General features: G+C 37.7%; 1 protein-coding gene across 1 annotated transcript in view; it reads right to left on the bottom strand.

The window, feature by feature from the left end:
* The window catches only part of MALRD1 (MAM and LDL receptor class A domain containing 1), a 736,704-nt gene that overhangs the window by 160,157 nt on the left and 549,817 nt on the right, over window positions 1–26,730 (bottom strand). Inside the window, exon 34 of the mRNA XM_032880867.1 lies at window positions 6,502–6,703. Coding sequence (XP_032736758.1) covers window positions 6,502–6,703 — 202 coding nt within the window. The remainder of the gene's footprint in view (window positions 1–6,501; window positions 6,704–26,730) is intronic.

Here is a 26,730-nt window from a genome sequence, read left to right on the forward strand (position 1 = left end):
AAGAGAAGAAGAACAGCAATTCTAGAAACAGAAAATCAACCACTTTCTGAAAGGTAGGACTGGCGGAGAAGTGAATCCAAAGCGACGGGAAGATAGACCGCGGGGGAGGGGCCGGCTCCCGGCAAGCGGCGGAGCAACGGAGCACAAAATCAGGACTTTTAAAAGTCTGTTCCGCTGAGGGACATCGCTCCAGAGGCTTAACCGGGCTGAAGCCCACGCGGGGTCAGTGTGGCCACAGTCCCACAGGGTCACAGAAGGATCGGGGGTGTCTGAGTGTCGCAGAGCTTGCAGGTATTAGAGCAGGGAAGCCAGCTACAGAGACGGAGCCGAGGAGTGAGCTCTAAGCTCGGGGTTACCTTGAACCGGTCGCAGGCTCGGTGAGCTCGGAGCGCGGCCGGAGGCCAGGCAGATGGGAGTAATTGGGCACTGTTCTCTGAGGGCGCAATGAGGAGTGGGGCCCTGGGCCCTCGGCTCCTCTGGGCGGAGACTGGGAGGCCGCCATCTTCATTCTCATCCTCCAGAGCTCTACGGAAAGCGCTCAGGGAACAAAAGCTCCCGAAAGCAAACCCGAGCGGATTACTCAGCCCGGCCCCTGGTAAGGGCGGTGCAACTCCGCCTGGGGCAAAGACACTTGAGAATCACTACAACAGGCCCCTCCCCCAGAAGACCAACAAGAAACCCAGCCGGGACCAAGTTCACCTACCAAGGAGTGCAGTTTCAATACCAAGGAGAGCAGCAGAATTCCAGAGGAGGAGAAAGCAAAGCATGGAACTCATGGCTTTCTCCCCATGATTCTTTAGCCTTGCAGTTAATTTAATTTTTTTTTTCTTTTTCAATTTTTTTCTCTTCTTCTGCTTAATTTTTTTAACTTTTACCCTTTTCTTTTTTAACATTTTTAACTAGTTTATCTAATATAGATTTTTTTTCCTTTTTATATTTTTTCATTATTGGTTTTCTTTTTTTATTTCTTTTTTTTTTTTTTCTTTCTGAACCTCTTTATATCCCCTTCCCCCCCCCTCATGATTTGGGATATCTTCTGATTTGGCTAAAGCATATTTTCCTGGGGTTGTTGCCACCATTTTAGTATTTTACTTGTTCCTTCATATACTCTTATCTGGACAAAATGACAAGGTGAAAAATTCACCACAAAAAAAAAGAACAAGAGGCAGTACCAAAGGCTAGGGACCTAATCAGTACAGATATTGGTAATATGTCAGATGAAGAGTTCAGAATGACGATTCTCAAGGTTCTAGCCGGGCTCGAAAAAGGCATGGGAGATATTAGAGAAACCCTCTCGGGAGATATAAAAGCCCTTTCTGGAGAAATAAAAGAACTAAAATCTAATCAAGTTGAAATAAAAAAAGCTATTAATGAGGTGCAATCAAAAATGGAGGCTCTCACTGCTAGGATAAATGAGGCAGAAGAAAGAATTAGCGATATAGAAGACCAAATGACAGAGAATAAAGAAGCTGAGCATAAGAGGGACAAACAGCTACTGGACCACGAGGGCAGAATTCGAGAGATAAGTGACACCATAAGACGAAACAACATTAGAATAATTGGGATTCCAGAAGAAGAAGAAAGAGGGGAGCAGAAGGTATATTGGAGAGAATGATTGGAGAGAATTTCCCCAATATGGCAAAGGGAACAAGCATCACAATCCAGGAGGTTCAGAGAACCCCCCTCAAAACCAATAAGAATAGGTCCACACCCTGTCACCTAATAGTAAAATTTACAAGTCTTAGTGACAAAGAGAAAATCCTGAAAGCAGCCCGGGAAAAGAAGTCTGTAACATACAATGGTAAAAATATTAGATTGGCAGCAGACTTATCCACAGAGACCTGGCAGGCCAGAAAGAACTGGCATGATATATTCAGAGTACTAAACGAGGAAAACATGCAGCCAAGAATACTATATCCAGCTAGGCTATCATTGAAAATAGAAGGAGAGATTAAAAGCTTCCAGGACAAACAAAAACTGAAAGAATTTGCAAACACCAAGCCAGCTCTACAGGAAATATTGAAAGGGGTCCTCTAAGCAAAGAGAGAGCCTAAAAGTAGTAGATCAGAAAGGAACAGAGACAATATACAATAACAGTCACCTTACAGGCAATACAATGGCACTAAATTCATCTCTCTCAATAGTTACCCTGAATGTTAATGGGCTAAATGCCCCAATCAAAAGACACAGGGTATCAGAATGGATAAAAAAACAAAACCCATCTATATGTTGCCTACAAGAAACTCATTTTAAACCCAAAGACACCTTCAGATTTAAAGTGAGGGGGTGGAAAAGAATTTACCATGCTAATGGACATCAGAAGAAAGCAGGAGTGGCAATCCTTATATCAGATCATTTAGATTTTAAGCCAAAGACTATAATAAGAGATGAGGAAGGACACTATATCATCCTCAAAGGATCTGTCCAACAAGAAGATCTAACAATTGTAAATATCTGTGCCCCTAACGTGGGAGCAGCCAACTATATAAACCAATTAATAACAAAATCAAAGAAACACATCCACAATAATACAATAATAGTAGGGGACTTTAACACCCCCTCACTGAAATGGACAGATCATCCAAGCAAAAGATCAACAAGGAAATAAAGGCCTTAAATGACACACTGGACCAGATGGATATCACAGATATAATCAGAACATTTCATCCCAAAGCAACAGAAAACACATTCTTCTCTAGTGCAAAGGGAACATTCTCCAGAACAGATCACATCCTCGGTCCTAAATCAGGTCTCAACCGGTATCAAAAGATTGGGATCATTCCCTGCATATTTTCAGACCACAATGGTCTGAAGCTAGAACTCAATCACAAGAGGAAATTTGGAAAGAACCCAAATACATGGAGACTAAACAGCATCCTTCTAAAGAATGAATGGGTCAACCAGGAAATTAAAGAAGAATTGAAAAAATTCATGGAAACAAATGATAATGAAAACACAACGGTTCAAAATCTGTGGGACACAACAAAGGCAGTCCTGAGAGGAAACTATATAGCGGTACAATCCTTTCTCAAGAAACAAGAAAGGTCTCAGGTACACAACCTAACCCTACACCTAAAGGAGCTGGAGAAAGAACAAGAAAGAAACCCTAAACCCAGCAGGAGAAATCATAAAGATCAGAGCAGAAATCAATGAAATAGAAACCAAAAAAACAATAGAACAAATCAACAAAACTAGGAGCTGGTTCTTTGAAAGAATTAATAAGATTGATAAACCCCTGGCCAGACTTATCAAAAGAAAAGAGAAAGGACCCAAATAAATAAAATCATGAATGAAAGAGGAGAGATCACAACGAACACTAAAGAAATACAGACAATTATAAGAACATATTATGAGCAACTCTATGCCAACAAATTTGACAATCTGGAAGAAATGGATGCATTCCTAGAGACATATAAACTACCACAACTGAACCAGGAAGAAATAGAAAGCCTGAACAGACCCATAACCAGTAAGGAGATTGAAACAGTCAACAAAAATCTCCAAACAAATAAAAGCCCAGGGCCAGACGGCTTCCTGGGGGAATTCTACCAAACATTTAAAGAAGAACTAATTCCTATTCTCCTGAAACTGTTCCAAAAAATAGAAATGGAAGGAAAACTTCCAAACTCATTTTATGAGGCCAGCAACACCTTGATCCCCAAACCAGACAAGGATCCCATCAAAAAAGAGAACTACAGACCAATATCCTTGATGAACACAGATGCAAAAATTCTCACCAAAATACTAGCCAATAGGATTCAACAGTACATTAAAAGGATTATTCACCACGACCAAGTGGGATTTATTCCAGGGCTGCAAGGTTGGTTCAACATCCGCAAATCATTCAATGTGATACAACACATTAATAAAAGAAAGAACAAGAACCATATGATACTCTCCATAGATGCTGAAAAAGCATTTGACAAAGTCCAGCATCCCTTCCTGATCAAAACTCTTCAAAGTGTAGGGATAGAGGGCACATACCTCAATATTATCAAAGCCATCTATGAAAAACCCACCACAAATATCATTCTCAATGGAGAAAAACTGAAAGCTTTTCCGCTAAGGTCAGGAACACGGCAGGGAAGTCCGTTATCACCACTGCTATTCAACATAGTACTAGAAGTCCTAGCCTCAGCAATCAGACAACAAAAAGAAATTAAAGGCATCCAAATTGGCTAAGAAGAAGTCAAACTATCACTCTTTGCAGATGATATGATACTATATGTGGAAAACCCAAAAGACTCCACTCCAAAACTGCTAGAACTGGTACAGGAATTCAGTAAAGTGTCAGAATATAAAATCAATGCATAGAAATCAGTCGCATTTCTCTATACCAACAACAAGACAGAAGAAAGAGAAATTAAGGAGTCCATCCCATTTACAATTGCACCCAAAACTATAAGATACCTAGGAATAAACCTAACCAAAGAGACTAAGAATCTATACACAGAAAACTATAAAGTACTCATGAAAGAAATTGAGGAAGACACAAAGAAATGGAAAAATGTTCCATGCTCCTGGATTGGAAGAATAAATATTGTGAAAATGTCTATGCTACCTAAAGCAATCTACACATTTAATGCAATTCCTATCAAAGTACCATCCATTTTTTTCAAAGAAATGGAACAAATAATCCTAAAATTTGTATGGAACCAGAAAGGACCGCGAATAGCCAAAGGAATATTGAAAAAGAAAGCCAAAGTTGGTGGCATCACAATCCCGGACTTCAAGCTCTACTACAAAGCTGTCATCATCTAGACAGCATGGTACTGGCACAAAAACAGACACATAGATCCATGGAACAGAATAGAGAGCCCAGAAATAGACCCTCAACTCTATGGTCAACTAATCTTCGACAAAGCAGGAAAGAATGTCCAATGGAAAAAAGACAGCCTCTTCAATAAATGGTTTTGGGAAAATTGGATAGCCACATGCAGAAAAATGAAATTGGATCATTTCCTTACACCACACACGAAAATAGACTCAAAATGGATGAAGGACCTCAATGTGAGAAAGGAATCCATCAAAATCCTTGAGGAGAACACAGGCAGCAACCTCTTCGACCTCAGCTGCAGCAACATCTTCCTAGGAACATCGCCATAGTCAAGGGAAGCAAGGGCAAAAATGAACTATTGGGATTTTATCAAGATCAAAAGCTTTTGCACAGCAAAGGAAACAGTTAACAAAACCAAAAGACAACGGACAGAATGGGAGAAGATATTTGCAAACGACATATCAGATAAAGGGCTAGTGTCCAGAATCTATAAAGAACTTAGCAAACTCAACACCCAAAGAACAAAAAATCCAATCAAGAAATGGGCAGAAGACATGAACAGACATTTCTGCAAAGAAGACATCCAGATGGCCAACAGACACATGAGAAAGTGCTCCATATCACTAGGCATCAGGGAAATACAAATCAAAACCACAATGAGATACCACCACACACCAGTCAGAATGGCTAAAATTAACAAGTCCGGAAATGACAGATGCTGGCGAGGATGCGGAGAAAGGGGAACCCTCCTACACTGTTGGTGGGAATGCAAGCTGGTGCAACCACTCTGGAAAACAGCATGGAGGTTCCTCAAAATGTTGAAAGTAGAACTACCCTATGACCCAGTAATTGCACTGCTGGGTATTTACCCTAAAGATACAAACGTAGTGATCCGAAGGGGCACGTGCACCCGAATGTTTATAGCAGCAATGTCTACAATAGCCAAACGATGGAAAGAACCTAGATGTCCATCAACAGACGAATGGATAAAGAAGATGTGGTATATATACACAATGGAATACTATGCAGCCATCAAAAGAAATGAAATCTTGCCATTTGCGACGACGTGGATGGAACTAGAGGGTATCATGCTTAGCGAAATAAGTCAATCGGAGAAAGACAACTATCATATGATCTCCCTCATATGAGGGAGAGGAGATGCAACATGGGGGTTAAGGGGGTAGGAGAAGAGTAAATGAAGCAAGATGGGATTGGGAGGGAGATAAACCATAAGTGACTCTTAATCTCACAAAACAAACTGAGGGTTGCTGGGGGGAGGGGGGTTGGGGGGGTGGGGTTATTATGGACATTGGGTAGGGTATGTGCTATGGTGAGTGCTGTGAAGTGTGTAAACCTGGCGATTCACAGACCTGTACCCCTGGGGAAAAAAATATATGTTTATAAAAAATAAAATGAAAAAAAAAGAAAAAAAGAAAGAAATAAAGAAAGTAGACAATAATGCTCTTCTAATGAAACTAACTTTCCCCTATGTCTCTTAAAGGACTGTAATCACAGTAATCTGGTTGCCTAGAGGACATGAAAACTTGATGGTTAGGCTTATGGACAGAAAAACTTTACCCCCTACAACATATACTGATCTTCCTTCAATGTATGAATAGTCTTAGACCTGGAAACAAATGTTATTCATCAGGAATTCCCAGTTCTTCTATATGTGGATAGTAAAACAATCCTTGCACATCCCATCTACTAAGGAAACCACTTACCTCCAAAGACACATTCTGGGGTGAAAATGATGTCATCAAGGGCAACAAAGATGTCCTCATTTCCAGCCAAATCAGCTTCAAATGCCACTTTAAATGCACTAGTACTGGAGAGAGTAACATGTCCATACATCCAACCAGTTCTTTTACTTCCAATCACTGACCACACAAGGATGTTTAGTCCAGATTCCTCAATGGTATATACCTAATAATGGGGGCAAAAAAAGAAAAGGCAACTCTTTATGGTTTGGATGTTAGAGATAAATGGGCATCCTGGTTGTTAATGGAAGAATGGAGTCTGGCAATGGGACAGCACGACACCTCGGCTATAATGCTTCCTATCTGTACAAATTGGGGTTAGAGAGTGAGTTATTTTTTCTTTAAGCAGGCATACCTTCGTTTGTTTTTTTCATGTCAATTTCTGTGTATCATGGTAGGCATGGTCAAAACCTGTAACTATCTTAAGAATCTAAAAGAGCTAGAAAGCTATAAAACTAGAATCTCTCATGCTAAAGAACCACATTCCCCAAGGCTGTTTCAATAGAAGAGAACACATATCGTAAGTGAACATGACCATATACGAGTCATTTCGAAAGCCAAAGCAATGTGCAGAACATATTATTCTGACAAACAGGGTATCTTCCTGAATTAACTAAAATCAATACCCAGGACTTTTCAAATGCAAGAACTAACAGATTCAACACATAAAAGTGAAATAGCAATAAAGTTAGCTTTGAAACCAATCACCAGGCCAAGTTCCAATAATCTTTTTGAACAGTAAAAAGAAATTCAAAACAAAAAATGTCATTTCCTAATGAACTTCAAAAAAAATCTGTATTTTTTTTTTTAAAGATTTTATTTATTTATTTGACAGACAGAAATCACAAGTAGACAGAGAGGCAGACAGAGAGAGAGAGGAGGAAGCAGACTTCCCGCTGAGCAGAGAGCCCGATGCAGGGCTCGATCCCAGGACCCTGAGATCATGACCTGAGCTGAAGGCAGAGGCTTTAACCCACTGAGCCACCCAGGCGCCCCAAAAATCTGTATTTTAAACAACAAAAACAAGCAAGGTTGTAAACATATTTTTCTATACTACCTTTCTGTATCTAACTTTCAGTTATCATTTCCCTAGAAATGATAGTTATACACACACATACACACACACATATAGTAATGTATGTTAGCAATCACTTATACAATGCTTTCTTTCATATGGGAAAAATATGATTCAGAGAAAAGAAAACATATAATATTAATTTTCTTCTATTCCAACAGTGTTTTTGTCTAATAACATTTCTTCCTACTAAAAAATCCTACTTTCTCACTTTTTTCTTAGTATCAAAATTTATCTAAAGATAATTTATCCTTCAAAAGCTCATTCATATTTTATACTATCAGGAGAAAATACCACCACTCATTCTGTTGCATGCAATGATATGATATTGTATGGCATTCCAGAAATACTCCTAAGAGCCAGAGCCACCAAATTATCTAGAGCCAGAAATTAGCATGCTGCTAACTGTAGTTAGCAACTACAACGTTACTGTACAACTACAACTACAACTGTAACGTTCACTGTTACAAAAAGTCTAAGTCAGGAATCCAGCTATTAATGGACGTTAAAAAAAAAATTAAAAACACATCAAGATGATTATAGAGAAAGAAAAATAGAAAAACTTGCCCCAAATTTGTAAACCTGAAAAGTGAGATTTAACATTAATGGTATGAAAAAGCACACATTTTGTAAGCAAAAGCCCTTTTTACATTGATTCCTCAATAGATGAAATTAACTAAAAGTCAGTATGAAGGGAATTTGGTTCAACAGAGTGTTTCCAGTGTCAACATAAGCAAACATTCATCCCAAAGCTCTAAGATCTGGTGGGTACCTATCTCTCAAATAAATACAAATTTCCTCCATTTTCAAAAAATTAAAAAGGTAAGAAGCTTGCAATTCTATGTGATAAAAGGACAACTTTATAAAGTCAAACGAAGTTGAAGTATCTCTTTTTTTCCTTCATAAATCCTGAGTTACAACTTAAAGATTTAAAAGGGGATGGCTTTATAACTTTTTCTACAAAAAGGAATTCAGAAAAACAAATTACATGAAGACACACCCAACGCTTTTTGCTTTTTTTCAAAACCTTAGTATAAATGTATTTTATTAATATATTTTTATTGTTTTTCATTTCATTTTTCTCTTTCAGTCATTTTAATCTTCAATTAAGCTAGCATGCTCTTGCCAAATTCCATCTCCCTCATGCTCCTTTTACTATGCTTCTCCTAAATCCACCATGACATCCCCTGCCTGTTCTCCCTCCCCCTGTGCCCCATCATGAGCATTAACTGTAATAGACTTCAAGCTATGGTACCCAATATTTCACCCTACTACAGTCCATATTCATTCTGATCAACTTCACTAATTCACTACTTAACTCCAATGAAACTTTTTGACAATCTCATGGATTGTTTCAATTGTGACATGTATTTATAATATTATCAGTGCATTAAACTGAATAATTGCTATGTCAGGGTTTCTGTAGCCACAATGGCCAATGGTAAAAATAGGAGGACCATTTAAGGGCTCCATATAATGCTGGGGTTTTTTTGTTTGTTTTGTTTTGTTTTGTTGACAAGTGAGAAACCTACAAAAGGTTAATATTGTTTATTTCTGTCTTTCAGTGAAAATAATACTCTCTGTCTTCACAGAAAATTTTTGTGATAACTGTCAGCAAAATACTTATTATTTTTCAAAAACGTAAAAAGTAGACAATATGCAAGAATGGGTGGACAGTATAAACAGAGAGATGGGAACTCTAAGAAATAATCAAAAGTAAATGCTAGAAATAAACAAAAACACTCTAACAGAAATGAAACACACCTTTGAAGGGCTCATCAATAGACTGGACATAGGAGAGGAAAGCATGAGTGAGGTGGAAGATATGTCAACTGAAACTACTAAATCTGAAATGCAAAGGAAAAAAAGAAGACTGAAAAAAAAAAAAAAAGGAACAGAATGTCCAAGAACTGTGAAATGCTTCCAAAAGGTGTAATATGTATAAGGTAAATATCAGGAGAAGCAAAATAACAGAAGAAATATTTAAAGTGATAATGAATGATAATTTTCCAAAATTAATGATAAACAACAAACCACAGATTCCAGAAGATTTGTGAACACCAAACATTTACCTATACCTTGGCATATGATTGCAGAGAATCAAAGACAAGGAGAAAATCTTGAAAGAAGCCACAGGGGGTTGGGGGTGGGGTGGGGTGGGGGCAAATACCTTACTTAGAGAGAAGCAGGGATAGGAATTATATCAGACTTCTCTTTAGAAACCATGCAAACAAAAAGAGAGTGAAATAAAAATATTGGAAGTACTGAAAGAGAAAGAAAAAAAAAAAAAAGAGAGAGAGACTCCAACCTGGAATTCTATACCCAATAAAATTACCCATCAAAATAAAGAATAAAGGTTTTCTCAGACAAACATGAGTTAAAACAATTTTTCATTACTGCCTTGCAAGTAAAGTTAGAATAAATTCTTTAGAGAGAAGGAAAATGATATCAGTCAGAAAATATAAACTACATAAAAAATATTGGAGAAGAATAAATTAAGAAATAAATATTCTATTTTTATTATTAATTGATCTAACAGGTAACAGTTTGTTCAAAATAATAGCAGCAAGAATGTATTCAGTGATTTTAGTTGTGGGGTAAGTGAAATAAATGAACAGCAGCATGCTATAAGGACAGAAAGGAGGACCTGAAAATACTGTTTATAATGTTCTTGCACTACCCATGAAATGGCATAGTGTTCTTTGCAACTGGACCTGGGTTACTTATAAATGCATACTGCAAATTCATGGGCCCAATTTTAGAAAAATAAAGTTTAAAAAGAAGTATAATTGATATGCTATGAAAGGAGAAGAAAAGGAATCATACAAAACAATTAAAACAATGGTTAAAAAAAAGAGTAGAGAACCAAACAAAGCAAAACAAAAACAAAACAAAACAAAACAAAAAAACCAAAGGGGGTTAAAAAAAAAAAAAGCAGGGTCAACAAGTATAAAAGAGAAACATATATGCTAGATATTAATCTGAGTACCAGTAATCACTTTAAATGATAGTTTTCTAAATATACCAATTAAAGAGACTGTTATAGTGGATTAAAAAAAAAAACAACTATATGTTGCCCATAAGAAACTGGAGTTAAATATAAGGACACAGATAGGTTAAAAGTAAAAGGAATAAAAATATACCACGTTAATATTAATGAAAAGAAAGCCAGAAAAGCTGTATTAACTTTGGACAGAGAAAATTTCAGAGAAGGGAAAATTATCAGGGACAATAGTGCATTATAAAATGAAGAGAGTGGTAAATTCTCTAAGAAGACATAACAGTCTTGCATGTGCATGCACCTAATACCACAATGTCAAATGCTTGAGACAGTAACTGAGGAAGTGCAAGGAGAAACAGATGAATCCACTCAACATCCCTCTATCATTAAATGACAATCAGGAGGCAGCAAATCAGTAAGGGCATAGCTGAACTGAACAGCGACCATCAACTTTACATTTATAGAATACTTCATGCAGCAACAACAGAAGACACAGCACTCTCAATTTCACAAGGAACACTCACAAAGACTGACAACATTCTAAGCCATCAAGTACACTGTAGCAAATCTGAAAGAACAGAAATCATACTGTATATGCTCTCAGGTCACAATGGAATTTAACTAGAAAACAGTAACAGGAAGATATATAGGAAACACAAAAATACTTGGAGATTATATAACACACTTCTTAGTAACACATGGATTAAAGAAGAAATCACAAGAAAAAACTATTTCAAATTAAATGAAAATAAGAGTATAATTAATTAAAATTTGTGGGATGTAGTGAAGCAGTGCTTAGAGGGTAATTTTATATACTTAAATTCATATAACCGAAAGCAAGAAAATCTAAAATCAATCACCTAAGCTAGTTTTTTGAAAAGTATAATAAAATTATTGTTTATATTTACTATTATTTTTATATAAATAAATATATTTATTATCATATTTATTAAAAATAAAATTAAACTTTTAGTCAAGTTACTTAAGGAAGCAAAAGAAGATACAAATAGAAATATCGGCGATGACAGAGGAACTATGACTAGTGATCCCATGAAAGGATAATAAAGAATTATTATTAACAACTCTATGCCCACAAATTTGATAAACTAGATGACACTGCCAAATTTCTTGAAAGGCATATCTATCAAAATTCACACAAGGACAAATAGATAATCTCAACAGGCCTGTAATAATAAAGAAATTGAATCAATTATTCCAAAAGAGAAAGCACCAAGCCCAGATAGGCTCACTGGTAAATTCTACCAGACATTTAAGAAAGAGATTATACCAATTATCTGTAATCATAACCAGAAAATAGAAAAAGAGGAAACATTTCCAAATCCATTCTATGAAGCCAGCTTCACCCTAATGTCGATACTAGGCAAAGAAAACACTAGAAAGAAAAATGACACAGTGGTATCACCCATGAATATATAGATTCAAAAATTCTCAGCAAATATTGGCAAAGTGAATCCAATAATGTATAGAAAAAATGACAAATAACCACTAGGTGAGATTTATTCTAGGTATGATAAGCAAATAAACACTGGGAAATTGACCAATGTCATCTATCATATCAGCAGGCTATAAAAGAAAAATCATATGATAATATTGGTGACCAATATGCAGAAAAATCATATTACAAAATCCAACACCCATTCATGATAATAACTTAAAGAAATTAGAAATAGGAAAGAAACTTCCTCAATTTAGTAAAGAACACCTACAAAAAACCTACAGCTAAGCCTATTCCTCATGGTGAGAAACTACACACTCTTCTGCTAAGATCAGGAGATAAGCAAGTATATCTTCTCTCACTGCCTCTATTTGTACTGGAAGTCCTAGCTAATGTATACATAAAATAAAGAGAAGAAAAGGAATAAAAAGATATACTGATCAGGGTGTTTAAGTGGCACAGTCAGTTAAGCTTCCAGCACTTGGTTTGGGCTCAGGTAGTGATCTCTGTGTCCTGAGATACAGCCCCATGTCAGGCTTCATGCTCAGTGAGGAGTCTGCTTGCAATTAATTCTCTCCCTCTGCCCCTCCCCACCTCTCTCTTTCAAATAAATAAACAAATCTTTGAAAAAAAGATATGCTTATCATAGAAAAATAAAAATCCTTTGTTTGACGACATCCAGATGGCCAACAGACACATGAAAAAAGGTTCCACATCACTCGGCATATGGGAAATACAAATCAAAACCACAATGAGATACCACCTCACACCAGTCAGAATGGCTAAAATTAACAAGTCAGGAAATGACAGATGCTGGCGAGGATGTGGAGAAAGGGGAACCCTCCTTCACTGTTGGTGGGAATGCAAGCTGGTGCAACCACTCTGGAAAACAGCATGGAGGTTCCTCAGAAAGTTGGAAATAGAGCTACCATATGACCCAGCAATCGCACTACTCGGTATTTACCCTAAAGATACAAATATAGTGATCCGAAGGGGCACATGCACCTGAATGTTTACAGCAGCAATGTCCACAATAGCCAAACTATGGAAAGAACCTAGGTGTCCATCAACAGATGAGTGGATAAAGAAGATGTGGTATATATATACAATGGAATACTATGTAGCCATCAAAAGAAATGAAATCTTGCCATTTGCAACAACATGGATGGAACTAGAGGGTATCATGCTTAGCAAAATAAGTCAATCGGAGAAAGACAACTATCACATGATCTCCCTGATATGAGGAAGTGGAGATACAACGTGGGGGATTTGGGGGATAGGAAAAGAATAAATGAAACAAGATGGGATTAGGAGGGAGACAAACCATAAGAGACTCTTAATCTCACAAAACAAACTGAGGGCTGCCGGGGGGAGGGGTGTAGGGACAGGGTGGTGGGGTTATGGACATTGGGGAGGGTATGTGCTATGGTGAGTGCTATGAATTATGTAAACCTGGCAATTCACAGACCTGTACCCCTGGGGCTAATAATACATTTTATGTTAATAAAAAAAACAAAAAAATGCTTTTGTTTGCAAATGACAGGATTGTCTACATAGAAAATCCCAAAGAATCAACAACAACAACAAAAACTCCTAAAACTATTAATTTACAGCAAGGTTGCAAGATATAAGATTAATATACAAAAGTCATTCATTTTCTTCTAACCCAGCAATGAACAACTGGATTTGAAATTAAAAACATAATACTACTTAGAGTAGCCCAAAAAGTACAGGCTCCATATGAAGAATATTATAAAACTGATGGGAAAAAAATTAAAGCTCTAATTAAATGGATGATATTCTGTAAGGAAGACTCAATATTGTCAAGATATAAGTTCTTCTCAGCTTGATACATAGATTCAATTCAATCCCAGTCAAAATCTCAGCAAGTAACACAGAGGCTCCTGAAAAACTCATTCTAAAGTTTATAAGGAAAGACAAAAGTCAGAGAATAACCAAAACAATACTGAAGAATAAGAACAAAGTCCAAGAACTGACACGACTTGACTGTAAGACACTTCAAAGCTACAGTGATCAAGCAGGTGGTACTGGCGAAAGACTAGACAAACTGATCAAAGAACTGAAGAGAGCCAGGAAACAGACCCACATATGTACAGTCAACTGATTTTTGATGAAGAAACAAAGGCAACTCAGTAAGGGAGATTAGTATTTTCAACAAATGGTATTGAAACAACTAGATCCACATGCAAAAAAAAAAAAAAAAAAAAAAAAAAAGTGATCCTAGACATGGAACTTCCATAGCTCACTCACCAGAACAAATTCAAAGTAGCTCACAGACCTAAATGTCCACCACAAAACTCTAAAAGTTCGAAGAAGATAACATGGGAGATAAGTCTATGTGATCATGAGGTTTTTTGTTTTTTTTTTTAAGATTTTATTCATTTATTTGTCAGAGAGAGAAAGAGCACACAAGCAGGGGGAGTGGCAGGCAGAGGGAGAAGGCTCTGGCTCAGCAAGCACGATGGGAGACTCGATTGAGGACTCTGGGATCATGACCCAAGCTGAAGGCAGATGCCCAACCGACTGAGCCACCCAGCCATTCCTGATCTTGGGTTTTGAGATGACTTTTTAGCTATAAAACAAGAATCCTGCATGATCCATGAGTAAAAAAAACTTGTTAAGGTAGACCTCATTGAAATTAAAAACTTCTGCTCTGTTAAGGACACTGTTATGACAATGAAAAGGCAACACAAAAACTGGAGAAAATATATTTTTTACAAATTTATTTATACCAGTGAGATAGTGCACGTGAGAGAGCAAGTGGGGGGCGAGGAGCAGAGGGAGAGGGAAAGAGAGAATCTCAAGCAGAACGCAGAGCCCTACTCGAGCCCGATCCCATGACCCTGAGATCATGACCTGAGCCGAAACCAAGAATTTGATGCTCAACCAACTGAGGTCCCTAGGAGCACCTGGGGAAGATTTCAAAACACACATCTGATAAAAGGACTAGTATCCAAAATATGCAAGACGTTTAAGACAAAAATGAGAAAGTAACCCAATTAAAATAGGGACAAGAGATCTGAAGAGACCCCTCACCAAAGCAGTAATACAGATGGCAAATAAGTAGAGGAGCAACTCTCAACATCATGTATCACCAGGGAAATGCAAACAGAAACAGCTAGCATACTCGTTAGGATGGCTAAAATCCAAATCACTGAAAACACCAAATCCCAACAAGGAACAACAGAAACTCTTTATCACTGCTGGTGGGAATGCCAAATGGGACAGCTACTTCAGAAGACAATTTTGCAGCTTCTCACAAAACCAAATAAACTCTTATCATATGATCCAGCAACTGTGCTCCCAAGGGAGTTGAAACTTATTTCCATACAAGAATCTACACATAAATGATTATAGCAGATTTATAATTGTCAAAACTTGGAAGCAACCAAGAGGTTCTTCAACGGGTAAATGGATAAACGAATGTTGGTGCATCTGTACACTGGAAGCTTCTTTAGCCATAAACGAAAAAATGAGCTATCGAGCGACAAAAAGACATCAGGGAACTTCAGTGTTTCTCAGTGAAAGAAGCCAATGTGAAAAGGCTAGAAACTAGAAAACTTTGAGAAGATAACAAAGGAAAAAATCTAGGTGACTTTGGGTTTTGTTTTGTTTGTTTTTTGGTTTTGTTTATTTGTCTTTGCTGTTTTAATTTTGTGTATGTGTTTTGAATAAGAGGTAAGTTTAAGGATAACAGTACAGCACAGAGTGGGTAGATGCGAGGGCCTGTAGTAATGAGCTTCCCAGGAATAGACAGACAGACAGGAATTGTCCAACAGATAAGTAGACAGACAGAGGGACAGGAAAACAAAGACAAATGGGTAGGAGGCCAGGACCAGTCTCAGCACCAGTGTTGGGGCTGCAGATCCAGTTCTGCCCTGGCGACCTAGGAAATGGACAGGGCTGGCGTGAGCCTCAGTCCCCATTGTGCCCCTCTCCTCACTCGGTCTTGTGCCTCTCCAGAAACCAGGGACTTTTGCATGTTGTTTCCTGGGGGAACAGAATGGTTTTTCTGGGAGTGCAGGGAAGGCAGAGGGTGAAGGCGCTTCGAGGGTCCCTGGGGAGGTGGAGGTGTGGGTGATGTCGGGGTAGCAGCAGCAATGGGGCAAATCTGCTCAGTTGGGGGCTCTGCAGCTGGGGCAGGCCCCTCGCACCCTGCCCACCACCCCAACATGGTGCGGATCAACACAGTTTCCAGTATAATTCTACCTTTATGGATTTCTGGAAAAGGTGGAACTATCTATAGACATAGTAAAGCAGATGAGTGGTTGCCAGGGATGTTGGAGAAGAAGGGAGGGAGGAACAGGTCGAGCATAGGGGACGTTCAGGGCAGTGACACCACTCTGTCCAATACTGTCGACAGAGGTCAGGACATCCATGTGAAAACCCACGGAATGCAGAGTACCAAGAGTGAGCCCCAATGTCAACTATAGACTTTACTAATAAAGTGCTAATATTGACTCATCCATCAAAGCAAACATGCCACAGTGATGTAAGATGTCAGTAACAGTGCAAAATTGGAGAGAGGTGTGAGGGGGGAGGCTCTATGGGAACCGTCTGCGCAGGCTGCTCATTTTCTCTGGAAACCTGAAACTGCTTAAAAATTCAAGTATTAATTAAAGAATACTTTAAAAATCCAAATATACACAGTAGGGGGCAATATAGCTAGTGGAGAATTTTTCTTATTTGCTCTGATTCACTCAATTGCCTATTTTATTGGAAAAACACTAATGTCTCATCCATTTCAATACCAATTAAGCATTATTCAAATGGGTCACTTGGTCCTCTCTCTCTCTTTCCTTTTTTTAAAGATTTATTTATTTATTTATTCGTTTTAGAGAAAGAGAGTGAGAGAAAGCACGCATGCAAGTGGGTGGAGGAGGACAGGGAGAGAGAGAATATCAAGCAGACTTCACACTCAGTGCAGGGCTCCACATGGGACTTGATCACATGATCTGAGCCTAATCAAGAGCCTCACACTTAACAGACTGAACCGTCCAGGCGCCCAGTCCTCTGAACACATCTACTCTCTCTTTCCTCCCTTCCCTCTTCCCATCACACTTTCTATTTCCAGTATTGGACATTTATAAAAATCACGTGGCCCATCATCTCTTGCCTTGCAGATGTCAACCGCTTACCCCAGTACCCTCTTAAGAAGCATCTTTGCCTATTAGAGGCATGAATTATCAAAGTACTAGGTACATTAAGCTATCAAAGGAAGCCCTGAAGAACTCAGTAATAGCACTTTTCTAGAACTGGGCCTCATAACACAGGTAATAAAAATGTCCTTCCGGAGGTATAAATACTTCTTCAAGATCTCTCTCTTCTCCCTCTTCTTACGCATTTCACTACTCTCTCCCTCCATGAGGCTTCCTTGCCAGTCCTCCAAAACACCAAAGACATTCTCAACTCAGTCTGTTGCACTCTTTTGCTTTGCTTCCTTGTCTGAAATATTCTCCCAGTATGTCTCCCCTAGTTGCATGGCTCACTCCCTGGTCTCTTTCAAGTGTTCGCTCCAAGTTTACAATCTCAGCGTGGCCCACTGTGACTATCCCAGACTCCACCAATCCTCTTACTCAGCCTCACTGTGTTACATGGTCTTTGCAAAGAGTATCCCACTTACTCATTGATCACGTTTCCTGTTTAACGTCTGTTTCACAGTGACAGCGGAAATCCTATCAGGGCAAGGAGTCTGTTTTGTTTATTTAGGTACACCTAGAATACATGTATATAACAGGTGCTCAGCAAACATTTGCTAAAGAATGAAAGAATGGAAAAGTTCAACATTTCATAACTCCAGAGTTGGAGAGCATCTCAAGACTTTCTAGTCAAAAACTTTAGAGAGGACCAGGGAGAATGCCTGACTCTCTAGTCAGGTTTGGAAGCAGAATCTCGGGTTTCTCGCTGTGCAATTTCCCCCTTAGCAAATTCATTATTTTGTTTGAAAAATAAATGTATCTACTTATAAGAACCAAGATCATGCGGATACTGCACTGAGAGCTAACAAAGCTCTCATGGCTAAGTTTACAATTAAGTGCGTGTTCACACTAAAACATCACCATGCAACTTTTTGGGTTTGGAAGTCACTGAGTTATAAAGAAGCTACAGTGCCTTAAGATAAGGAAATTACCTGAGGTTAAACAGAGGAGCAGGTGATTAAAAAACAAACAAAAACCAAAAAAAGTTGGAATGATGAGAATTTGAATCAAAGAACAATCTACAATTCAGCTCTGTCTTTAAAAGTTGAAGAGCAAGGCTGCCTGGGTGGCCCAGTGGGTAAGTATCTGCCTTCAGCTCAGGTCATGGTCCCAGAGTCCTGGGATCGAGCCCCACATCAGGTTCCCTGCTCCGTGGGAAGCCTGCTTCTCCCTCTCCCACTGCCTTTGCTTGTGTTCCCTCTCTCTCTGTCAAATAAATAAATAAAATATTTTTAAAAAATAAATAAAAAAAAAAGTTGAAGAAATATATCACTCTTATATATCACACGTTTTTTTTCCTTTGTCTTTCTCATTTGAGATAGGGGATCAAGAACTCCAGTCTGTTATCTAATATCTCAAAGCAGATGAGGTAAATTCATTCACATGAAACCACTGTTCAAACTAAAAAGAACTACCTAAAAGTGGCTGGTGATTATTTATGGTATAGGAAGGCCTTTCTGGTCATCCTTTTCATATTTAAAAAGTGTGAAACTTTGCTTTAGTATTTAACTTACCTAGCAATAAGAAGGCTGAACAGTGTTACAATCAGAGGCTAGGACCCAGATTCTAATCCTGGCCATCCCAATACTAATTGGATATCTTAGGCTAAATTATTTAATCTCTTTGAACTGCGACTTATCCTCTATTAAATAGAAGAAATATTAATATCTATTTGATAAGTCTATTATTAGATCTAAATTAAAAGTATATACATTTATATACAAAGTATATAAATGTACATAAAGTACTAACACTAAGTGCATTTCCTTTCTATTATTAATTATTTACATGTTTGCTACTTCACATCCTATTTCATCTATTCTAAAAAAAAAGTTCACATATGAGGATGAGTATGTTCGTGAGAATGTTAACTGGATGATTTCATTATGAAAAGCTGATACTCTTTGTGGGATACTAAAAAATGATCTCGCACTACAATTCAAGGTTTTTTCAGATTTCTTTTTACAAAAACATTGCCCGGGTCCTTGTAGATAAGGGGAAGAAGGACCAAAGAGCTTTAGAAATGTTCTGTGTTTCCAGTCATTACTAACTTAGGAAGCTGGGTCTAGGACAGAGGTCTCCTATCTTTCAGTCAGTTGCCTATCTGAACATCACTCAGTTTGCAATAAACATCACAGTCTGTATCCGAGGGGAAAGAGCTGAGAAAAATTACAGCTACTACCCATGTAGAAATTGAAATGGCTGATTTGCATGTAGCTCTACAACATTAACTTCACTTTCCTTGAAAGAGGCAGACTGTTCAGGAGTAATGAGAAATAAAGAACCAACCAAATGTCTCTTACTAGCAGAATGACCTGGGTAGCATTTGATGTTACGCTGATACTCACGTGCTTTTTCTCCCATCTGACAATACCAACTTTAAAATGCTTTCAAAACAACTTCCCTCAAAGTGAAGGAAAATTTAGACTGCAAAACAGCAAAGGAAAAAACATGGAACTGTGAGCTGATTGACTTTTCTTTTAGCATGTTCCACAAAACTGTAAATATATGGAGAAGATGGTCTCTGGTTCTGATGGGCAATGGAAAACACATATTTACCTATAATCCTCAAAATAAATATAAAATATATTTACCTATATTCCTCAAAACTATTCCACTGAAAAGACAGAAAAAAATCTGAAATAAATCCCCAAAATCACTGGAAAATGAGGAGCAGAGCTACCAATACACAGAAATAGTTTTTTAAGGACTTTCTATAAAACAAATGGAAACTGTTGGATAAAAATGCATGAAATTGAAAAACTTGCAAACACCTGCAGGTGAAACAAAGAGGAACAAAAAATGTTCCCAGCAGAATTCTGGAATAACCAAGATTGATGGCGGAGGCCATAGTGGAGGAGCCGTACATGCGTCACTAAATAAGTCAACACACTTCCTAAAAAAGCCAGGTCACTCCCTTGCATTAGAAGCCATTGATTCTAGCGTTTGTACTTAGAGGACTTAATTACCACTGACATGGGAGATGTGACACGGGAGTCCATGAGGGGCCAATGGGATGGGAGAAGTAACTGCCATGAACAACTTTACCTCCCACACCCCACCCCCAAATAAAGAAGCTACCAGGACATCATTAACGTAAGCCCGATGGAAAACAGAACTCCTCCGCTACACTCAGAGCAACACATAACCAGAGATCTTGACTCAGAATGTGCGCCCCCTGCTGGGGCAGTGAATTTCTTACTGGGTCTGAGGGCAACAAAATACATGGAGTAATACTATTCAATCTGGATTCATCATCATATAGGAATAGAAAACCAACAGTAAGTAACCTGACAGTTGAGGAAAATTTTTAGAGAGAGACATTATATTAAACAGAACACTGAACACCATGAGGATGACTGCTATCAGAATAAATGGGGAAAAATAAGGAAATATCATTAATTCCCTTGAGAAACTGGGGCCTCCATCATATCTATGAAATAGGACAGGCTTTAAAAGAAGCATTCAGAGTTCTCAGAAATTAACAAAATGATTGCTAAAATAAAACTCTCAGAGAAGAAATGACTAGCAGAATCAATGCAGATTAAACTCCAACCAGTGAACTAGAAAACTAAGCAAAGTGATCCTTCTAAGACTACAGTGCCAGAGAACCAAGAGATGAAAACTTGGAGAATATCTGTGAAGGGATAGCAAGGACAGATCCAGAGGTTTCTATGTCTGTCTCATAGATTTTTCTAGAAGGAGATAATCAGATAAATTACAGATGAAAATCTCCCTGAGATGAAAAATGACAAAGGCCCATCAAATTGCTGTAGGGATTTATGAACTCCAAGCATAAAAAGAACATTTTCCCTACTTCCTGACAGAAAAGAAGAATATGTAAAAATCCTGGAGCAGAAATAATCAGACATCTCTCTTCTATAAGGCAGGTGGATAATGGATGTTAGAATACATTGAAATAACGCTGTCAATTACTTAAGAAAAAAATAAGTCTGACCCTAGATCAAACTACTTTTTAATATGGGTACATATGTATGTACACACACACACACACACACACACACACACTTTTTTTTCAATCAAGAACTCAAAAAGCTTATCACCCATGCACAATTTCTGAAATGCAGGAGCAAAACAGGTTGTTAGGGCTGAATGTGCCTTCTGCCCCAAGTCCACATGTTGAACCCTAAATCCAAGTACTTTTCAATGTGACTGTATTTGGAGATAGGGGCTCTAAAGAGGTCAGTACATGAAAAGGGGGCCATTCACATGGCCCTTAATCTAATCTTGCTGGTGTCCTCAGAAGAAGAAGAAATTTGGACACAGAAAGAGACACTGGAGTTGCACCCACAGGAAGAGATACTGGGGTTGCCCACACAAAAGACACACAACTCGAGGACACGGCAAAAAGGCAAACATCTGCTCCAAGGAGAGAGGACTCAAGAAATCAAACCTGCCTGCACCTTGATCTTGAAGCACTAACCTCCAGGATTGTGAGAAAATAAATTACTGTTGTGTAGGCCACCCAGTCTGTGGTATCTCCTTAAGGCAGCCTTAGCAAAGTAATATCAGCAAAAAAAAAAAGAATCCAACATAGCGGATTATGTAGGAATCAATAAAGAGTAGTGAGCAAAGATGCCTAGAAAACATACAGAATTATATAGTATAAATGTACACTTGGTAATTGTGTTCTCGTGAGGTCTACAGCGTTTTTACGAATATGACTGTCAAGAAAGCAGATGAATTATTTTCACCCTGAATCTAAGGTTCCCGCCAAAAAGAATAAGCCATAGGGCTGTAGGAGAAGATGGGCTGGGTCAATAAAACTTGCCAAAGTTGTCTTTCATTTGAGGGGTGGGTGGAAACATGCAATTGATTTTCAGTGATACTGAATAAATATTTTAAACAAAGTGATCCTTCTTAAATCTTAATCATTAAAATCTTAAATCACTTAAACAAAGTGATTTACTAAAAACTGTGTCCACTTTAGAAAGAGAGACCCAGAAAGTAAAATTTACTGGAAGTTAGGGGCACCTGGGTGGCTCAGTTAGTTAAGTGTCTACCTTTGGCTCAGGTCATGATCTCAGGGTCCTGGGATCCAGCCCCTGCATCAGGCTCTTTGCTTAGCAGGGAGTCTGCCTCTCCCTCTGCCTACTGCTTCACCTGCTTGTGCTCTCTCTCTGACAAATAAAATAATAAAATCTTTTTAAAAATTAAAATAAAGAAAATCAAATTTACTGGAAGTAAGCAAAAATTCAGGAAATCTAATCAACCGTACTAAAGACTGGTATAGGGGAAAATATAAAACAAATGAAAGACAAACAGAAAACACACAAAAAATAGGTCTATATCATGATGAAACAATAACACATGTGAAAAGGACTTAATTCAATTATAAAAGCCAGAGACTCAGATTATGGGAAAAAAAAAATCTAGCCATATGCTGTTTAAAACTGATACAAAAAGCCAAGTATCATGGGATAGTTAAAAATAAAGGCATGGGTAAAGTCCTAGTAAAATTATTTTTAAAAATTATTTTAAAAAAGAAACTTCCATATTATTAACTGAAAAAAATAAGATTTGGGGAAAGGTATAAAGAGGGACATTTAATATTGATAAAAGTTATGACTCTCCAAGCACATATAACTGTCTGGAATCTTTATACATTCAACAAAATGGCTTTGGAATATAAAAGGCTGAGAATAATGAAAACAAACTGTAACTTTCATAATTTATCTGAAGCAATTTAAAATATTATTTTCCTAAGTTGACAAATTAAGTTGAGATAACAGTAAATATGTAGAGGAGAATGACTTAATTTATCTCTGTGCGTCTATCATCTCTCTCTCCATCTACTTATCTTTGTAGGGAAGTAGTAATCATTCTTTCATACACCCATAGAAAATTCACAAATACACATATGAATTCCACAAGTGATAATGAAAGTATGTCAAATTAACAGGGAGAGGACACAGTAATGAATCAGTAGCATTGAAAGAACCACCTTGCTATTTGGGGGAAAAAAAAAATGAGCTTCTAACCTTTCACCATACCTACACAAAATGAATTATAAGCGGCTTAATTAGTTTAATCTAAAATCGAAATTATGTATTAACTAAAAGAAATGACAACATTTTGGTTTTCTTTAAGATTTTATTTTTTTGAGACTGAAAGCTTATGAGGGAAGTGGGGGAGGAGGCAGCGGGAGAGGGAGAGAGAAAGGCAGCCTCCCCACTGAGCAAGGAGCCTGGCTAGAAGGGGCTCAGCATTCGGACCCCAGGATCATGACCTGAGCTGAAGACAGATGCGGGCACTTAACCAACTGAGGTATCCAGGCGCCTCAAGAATATTTTGTTATTTTAAAACAGGCAAGGGCTTCCTCAGCATTAAATCTAGAATCTACTAGTAAAACAGATTCACAGATTTCATAAGATAAAAATGTAAAAGAAAAGGTGCTTTAACTTTGAATATGTTTTTTGTTTTTAAGAAATCCTATTGTGCTTGGGACCTAGACTTCTAAGCAAAGCTGACCTTTGGTTCTTTCTCAAGGTGACTTTCCATCTTGCCCCTTTGTAGGCAGGTGTAAGAAATACCTTCTTTTGCAAATTCCCACATCTCTGTCTTAAAACTGTGACGTGATTTTAATTTTTAGCAAATATCTTTGACTTGAGGTCACTTTTCTTTTTCTGTTTTTCTGATATTCTAAAGGCAAAGTCTAATCTGAAGGTCAAATTAGATTAGCTCCTTCTCTCAAGTGTCAACCTTTGCATTTCCCACGGCACCTTCCCATTCTGGTATAATTTATCAATCATTTCATAGCAACTTAACAGCCAGGTTTTTACCATCCTACAGTTAACTTTTCTGTTATCTACAATGGAAGATACACAGTACATGTCGGCATCCTTTTCTCTACCTGAGCTATCAAAGTTTCATTGCTGTGAAGATCTGTATGCCTGTCTTTACTAAGCTGCTGATACAAGCCCAGGATTCTTACTATGTCTTGGGTGACATGTGTGTGTTTGAGACACTCCCCTACATACGTGTAACCCACCGCAGGGTCGGAGGTGGTGAACTGCCTTGCAGAATGCCCCGCACACTGGATACCACCTTACCTTTCTCTTCTACTCTGAGACCTATCAGATTAAAATATGGGATACTGATATTATATAGGGAGAATTGTGAATCTATTCTCAAAAAGGGAGGAAACTGCTAAAACATACTTCGGTTCCTTTCAACTATTGTTCTCGATATTACCTGTGCCACACCAGTGTACATAACACATTTAGAACTACTGCCCTCATATTTTACTTTCCATATTTCTGCTTAAAATAGCATGAAATGCTCAAATTTGGAGTACGATCCAGAATCTTCCCTACAAGTCTGTTTAGAGGGCAGAAATTTGCTAAGTATGTTCAACAGCTCCTACCCTCATCTCTCTACCTTTTATGCAAGGGGACATTTGCCCTATTATTTCCTGTCTTAAACATTATTTAATGGGCATTCTCAAAAGCTTCCTTCATAAACTGGGTGCCATCACTTGTACAAACATGGTCATGAGGTCCGGCGTTCAACAGGAATGAGAGAGCAGCGGTTAGCCTAGAATATCGGGTAAAATGTACTTTAAAAAAGAGTAAGATTAAGGGTACCTGGGGCTCTGTCAGTTAAGCATCTGCCTTTGGCTCGGGTCATGATCCCAGAGTCCTGGGATGGAGCCCCACATCAGGCTCCTCCCTCTGCCTGCTTCTCCCCCTGCTTCTGTGCTTTCTCTGACAAATAAATAAAATCTTAAAAAAAATTTTTTTAAAGGATAAGACTATATATAGTACACTGATGGTGCCTCCCAACAACTTTCATAATAATATATCATAAAAAATGTATTTTAAAATGAAGCATTAATAGTAAAGAAAATGAATAAAAATCTATAAACTGCCTTAAGCATATGCTATGCAAACTTGTATCTATTTAATTTTGAATATGTATTTTCATAAATCAAGTATACATTAGACTTTTATGAATATACTTGCTCCCCTTTGGAAACTTAATATTTTTGCTCATTTTTCTTGTTATTCAACATAGGATTGGACGAATTTCTGCCTCTGACTATTTACATAATAATTATGCCATTTTTTGGTAAAGTCTGCAAACTCAAACCAAATCTATACTGAAAACTATAATATGCAGAACATATACTAGGCAAAGCACCTTTGAAAGAATAACTATTGGTCTAACATATGATTTTGAATAATAGAAATACAGAACATAAAATATGCCCAAAAAAATAACCTTCTAATTCTAAGATGCAGTAGAGCAGAGTAATTAAAAGCACAGACTGGGGCCAGAGGATCTGGGGACACCCTGGCCTGCCATCTCCTAGCTCTCTGACCTTGAACAAGTTCCTGAAGCTTTCTCGATCTCATTTTCCTCATCTGTTAAAATGTAGATAATGTCAGTATTATCCCATTGGTGTGTGTACACACAGACACACGCACACACGCACACACACAAGACTTCAAACAATGGATGGTATAGTAACCACCTGATATTTTTCTCAGTCTTTTTTTCCCTCTGTTCTTACTATCTCCATAAACATCACATTAAAACAAAACAAAATTCACAAACATGGGGCCACAAGAAAAACAGTTCCCTGATTGGAACATTTACATACTAAATTCCATGGGTTTTAGCAGAAATCATTTGTGTTTAAAACTCAACCCTAAGATAAAGATCATTTCACACGGTAGGCTGACTGTTCTGAAATATGAACAATAGGCTTCTTGAAGCCCATTTAGATCTATCAATTCATCTGTTATCACTGAAGGAAACTTTAGGAAGTAGTTCATTTTTTTCCCCTCTGAGCAATTAGAAATTTCTGTAAATTACAAAAAAAAAAGTTATGAAAAGTATCAATTATAAAAGTTCCCTATTCATTTTCTTTCTGTGCCTTTACAAATGAGTCCAGAATAATAAAAAAGATATTAGTCATTTTTAAAGAAATTCTCTTTCCCTGTGACAAACTTTACTTCTTTTTGTCAGCATTCAATAATTCACCTGAGTTGACTAAGTATCAAAACAAGCCAGAAGCTAGGAAGCCGAACTAATGGAACTAAGTCATCTCATGGGAAATTACTTGGTTCACTTAGGGCTCTTTTAGCAATGTGGATCAAAAAGTGACCAGCATCATTTTAAGGAGAGCTTTTAATTTTATATGTAGGGAAGTAATTGAAAGACAGAAAAAAAAAAAACAAAAACCTGACCTAAAAAATAAAGTATGTATTAGCATTATCCTCTTATTTTCTGAGCCTTTGAATCAAAGGACACTGATGCCTGTGTGAACATTTTATTATTCTGAATATTATCCATTTACTATTTTGAATATTATTCCTTTACCATCAGGCTTCCATGTTCCTATAAAATACAACCCTTCTCTATGCAACCTATTTTGCCAACTTTGCAGGCTGGGGTAAATCTGAATCTTTTGGCT

This window comes from Lontra canadensis, unplaced genomic scaffold (assembly GCF_010015895.1).
Source record: "Lontra canadensis isolate GAN:19392208 unplaced genomic scaffold, GSC_riverotter_1.0 scaffold72, whole genome shotgun sequence".
Classification (NCBI taxonomy): Eukaryota; Metazoa; Chordata; class Mammalia; order Carnivora; family Mustelidae; genus Lontra; species Lontra canadensis.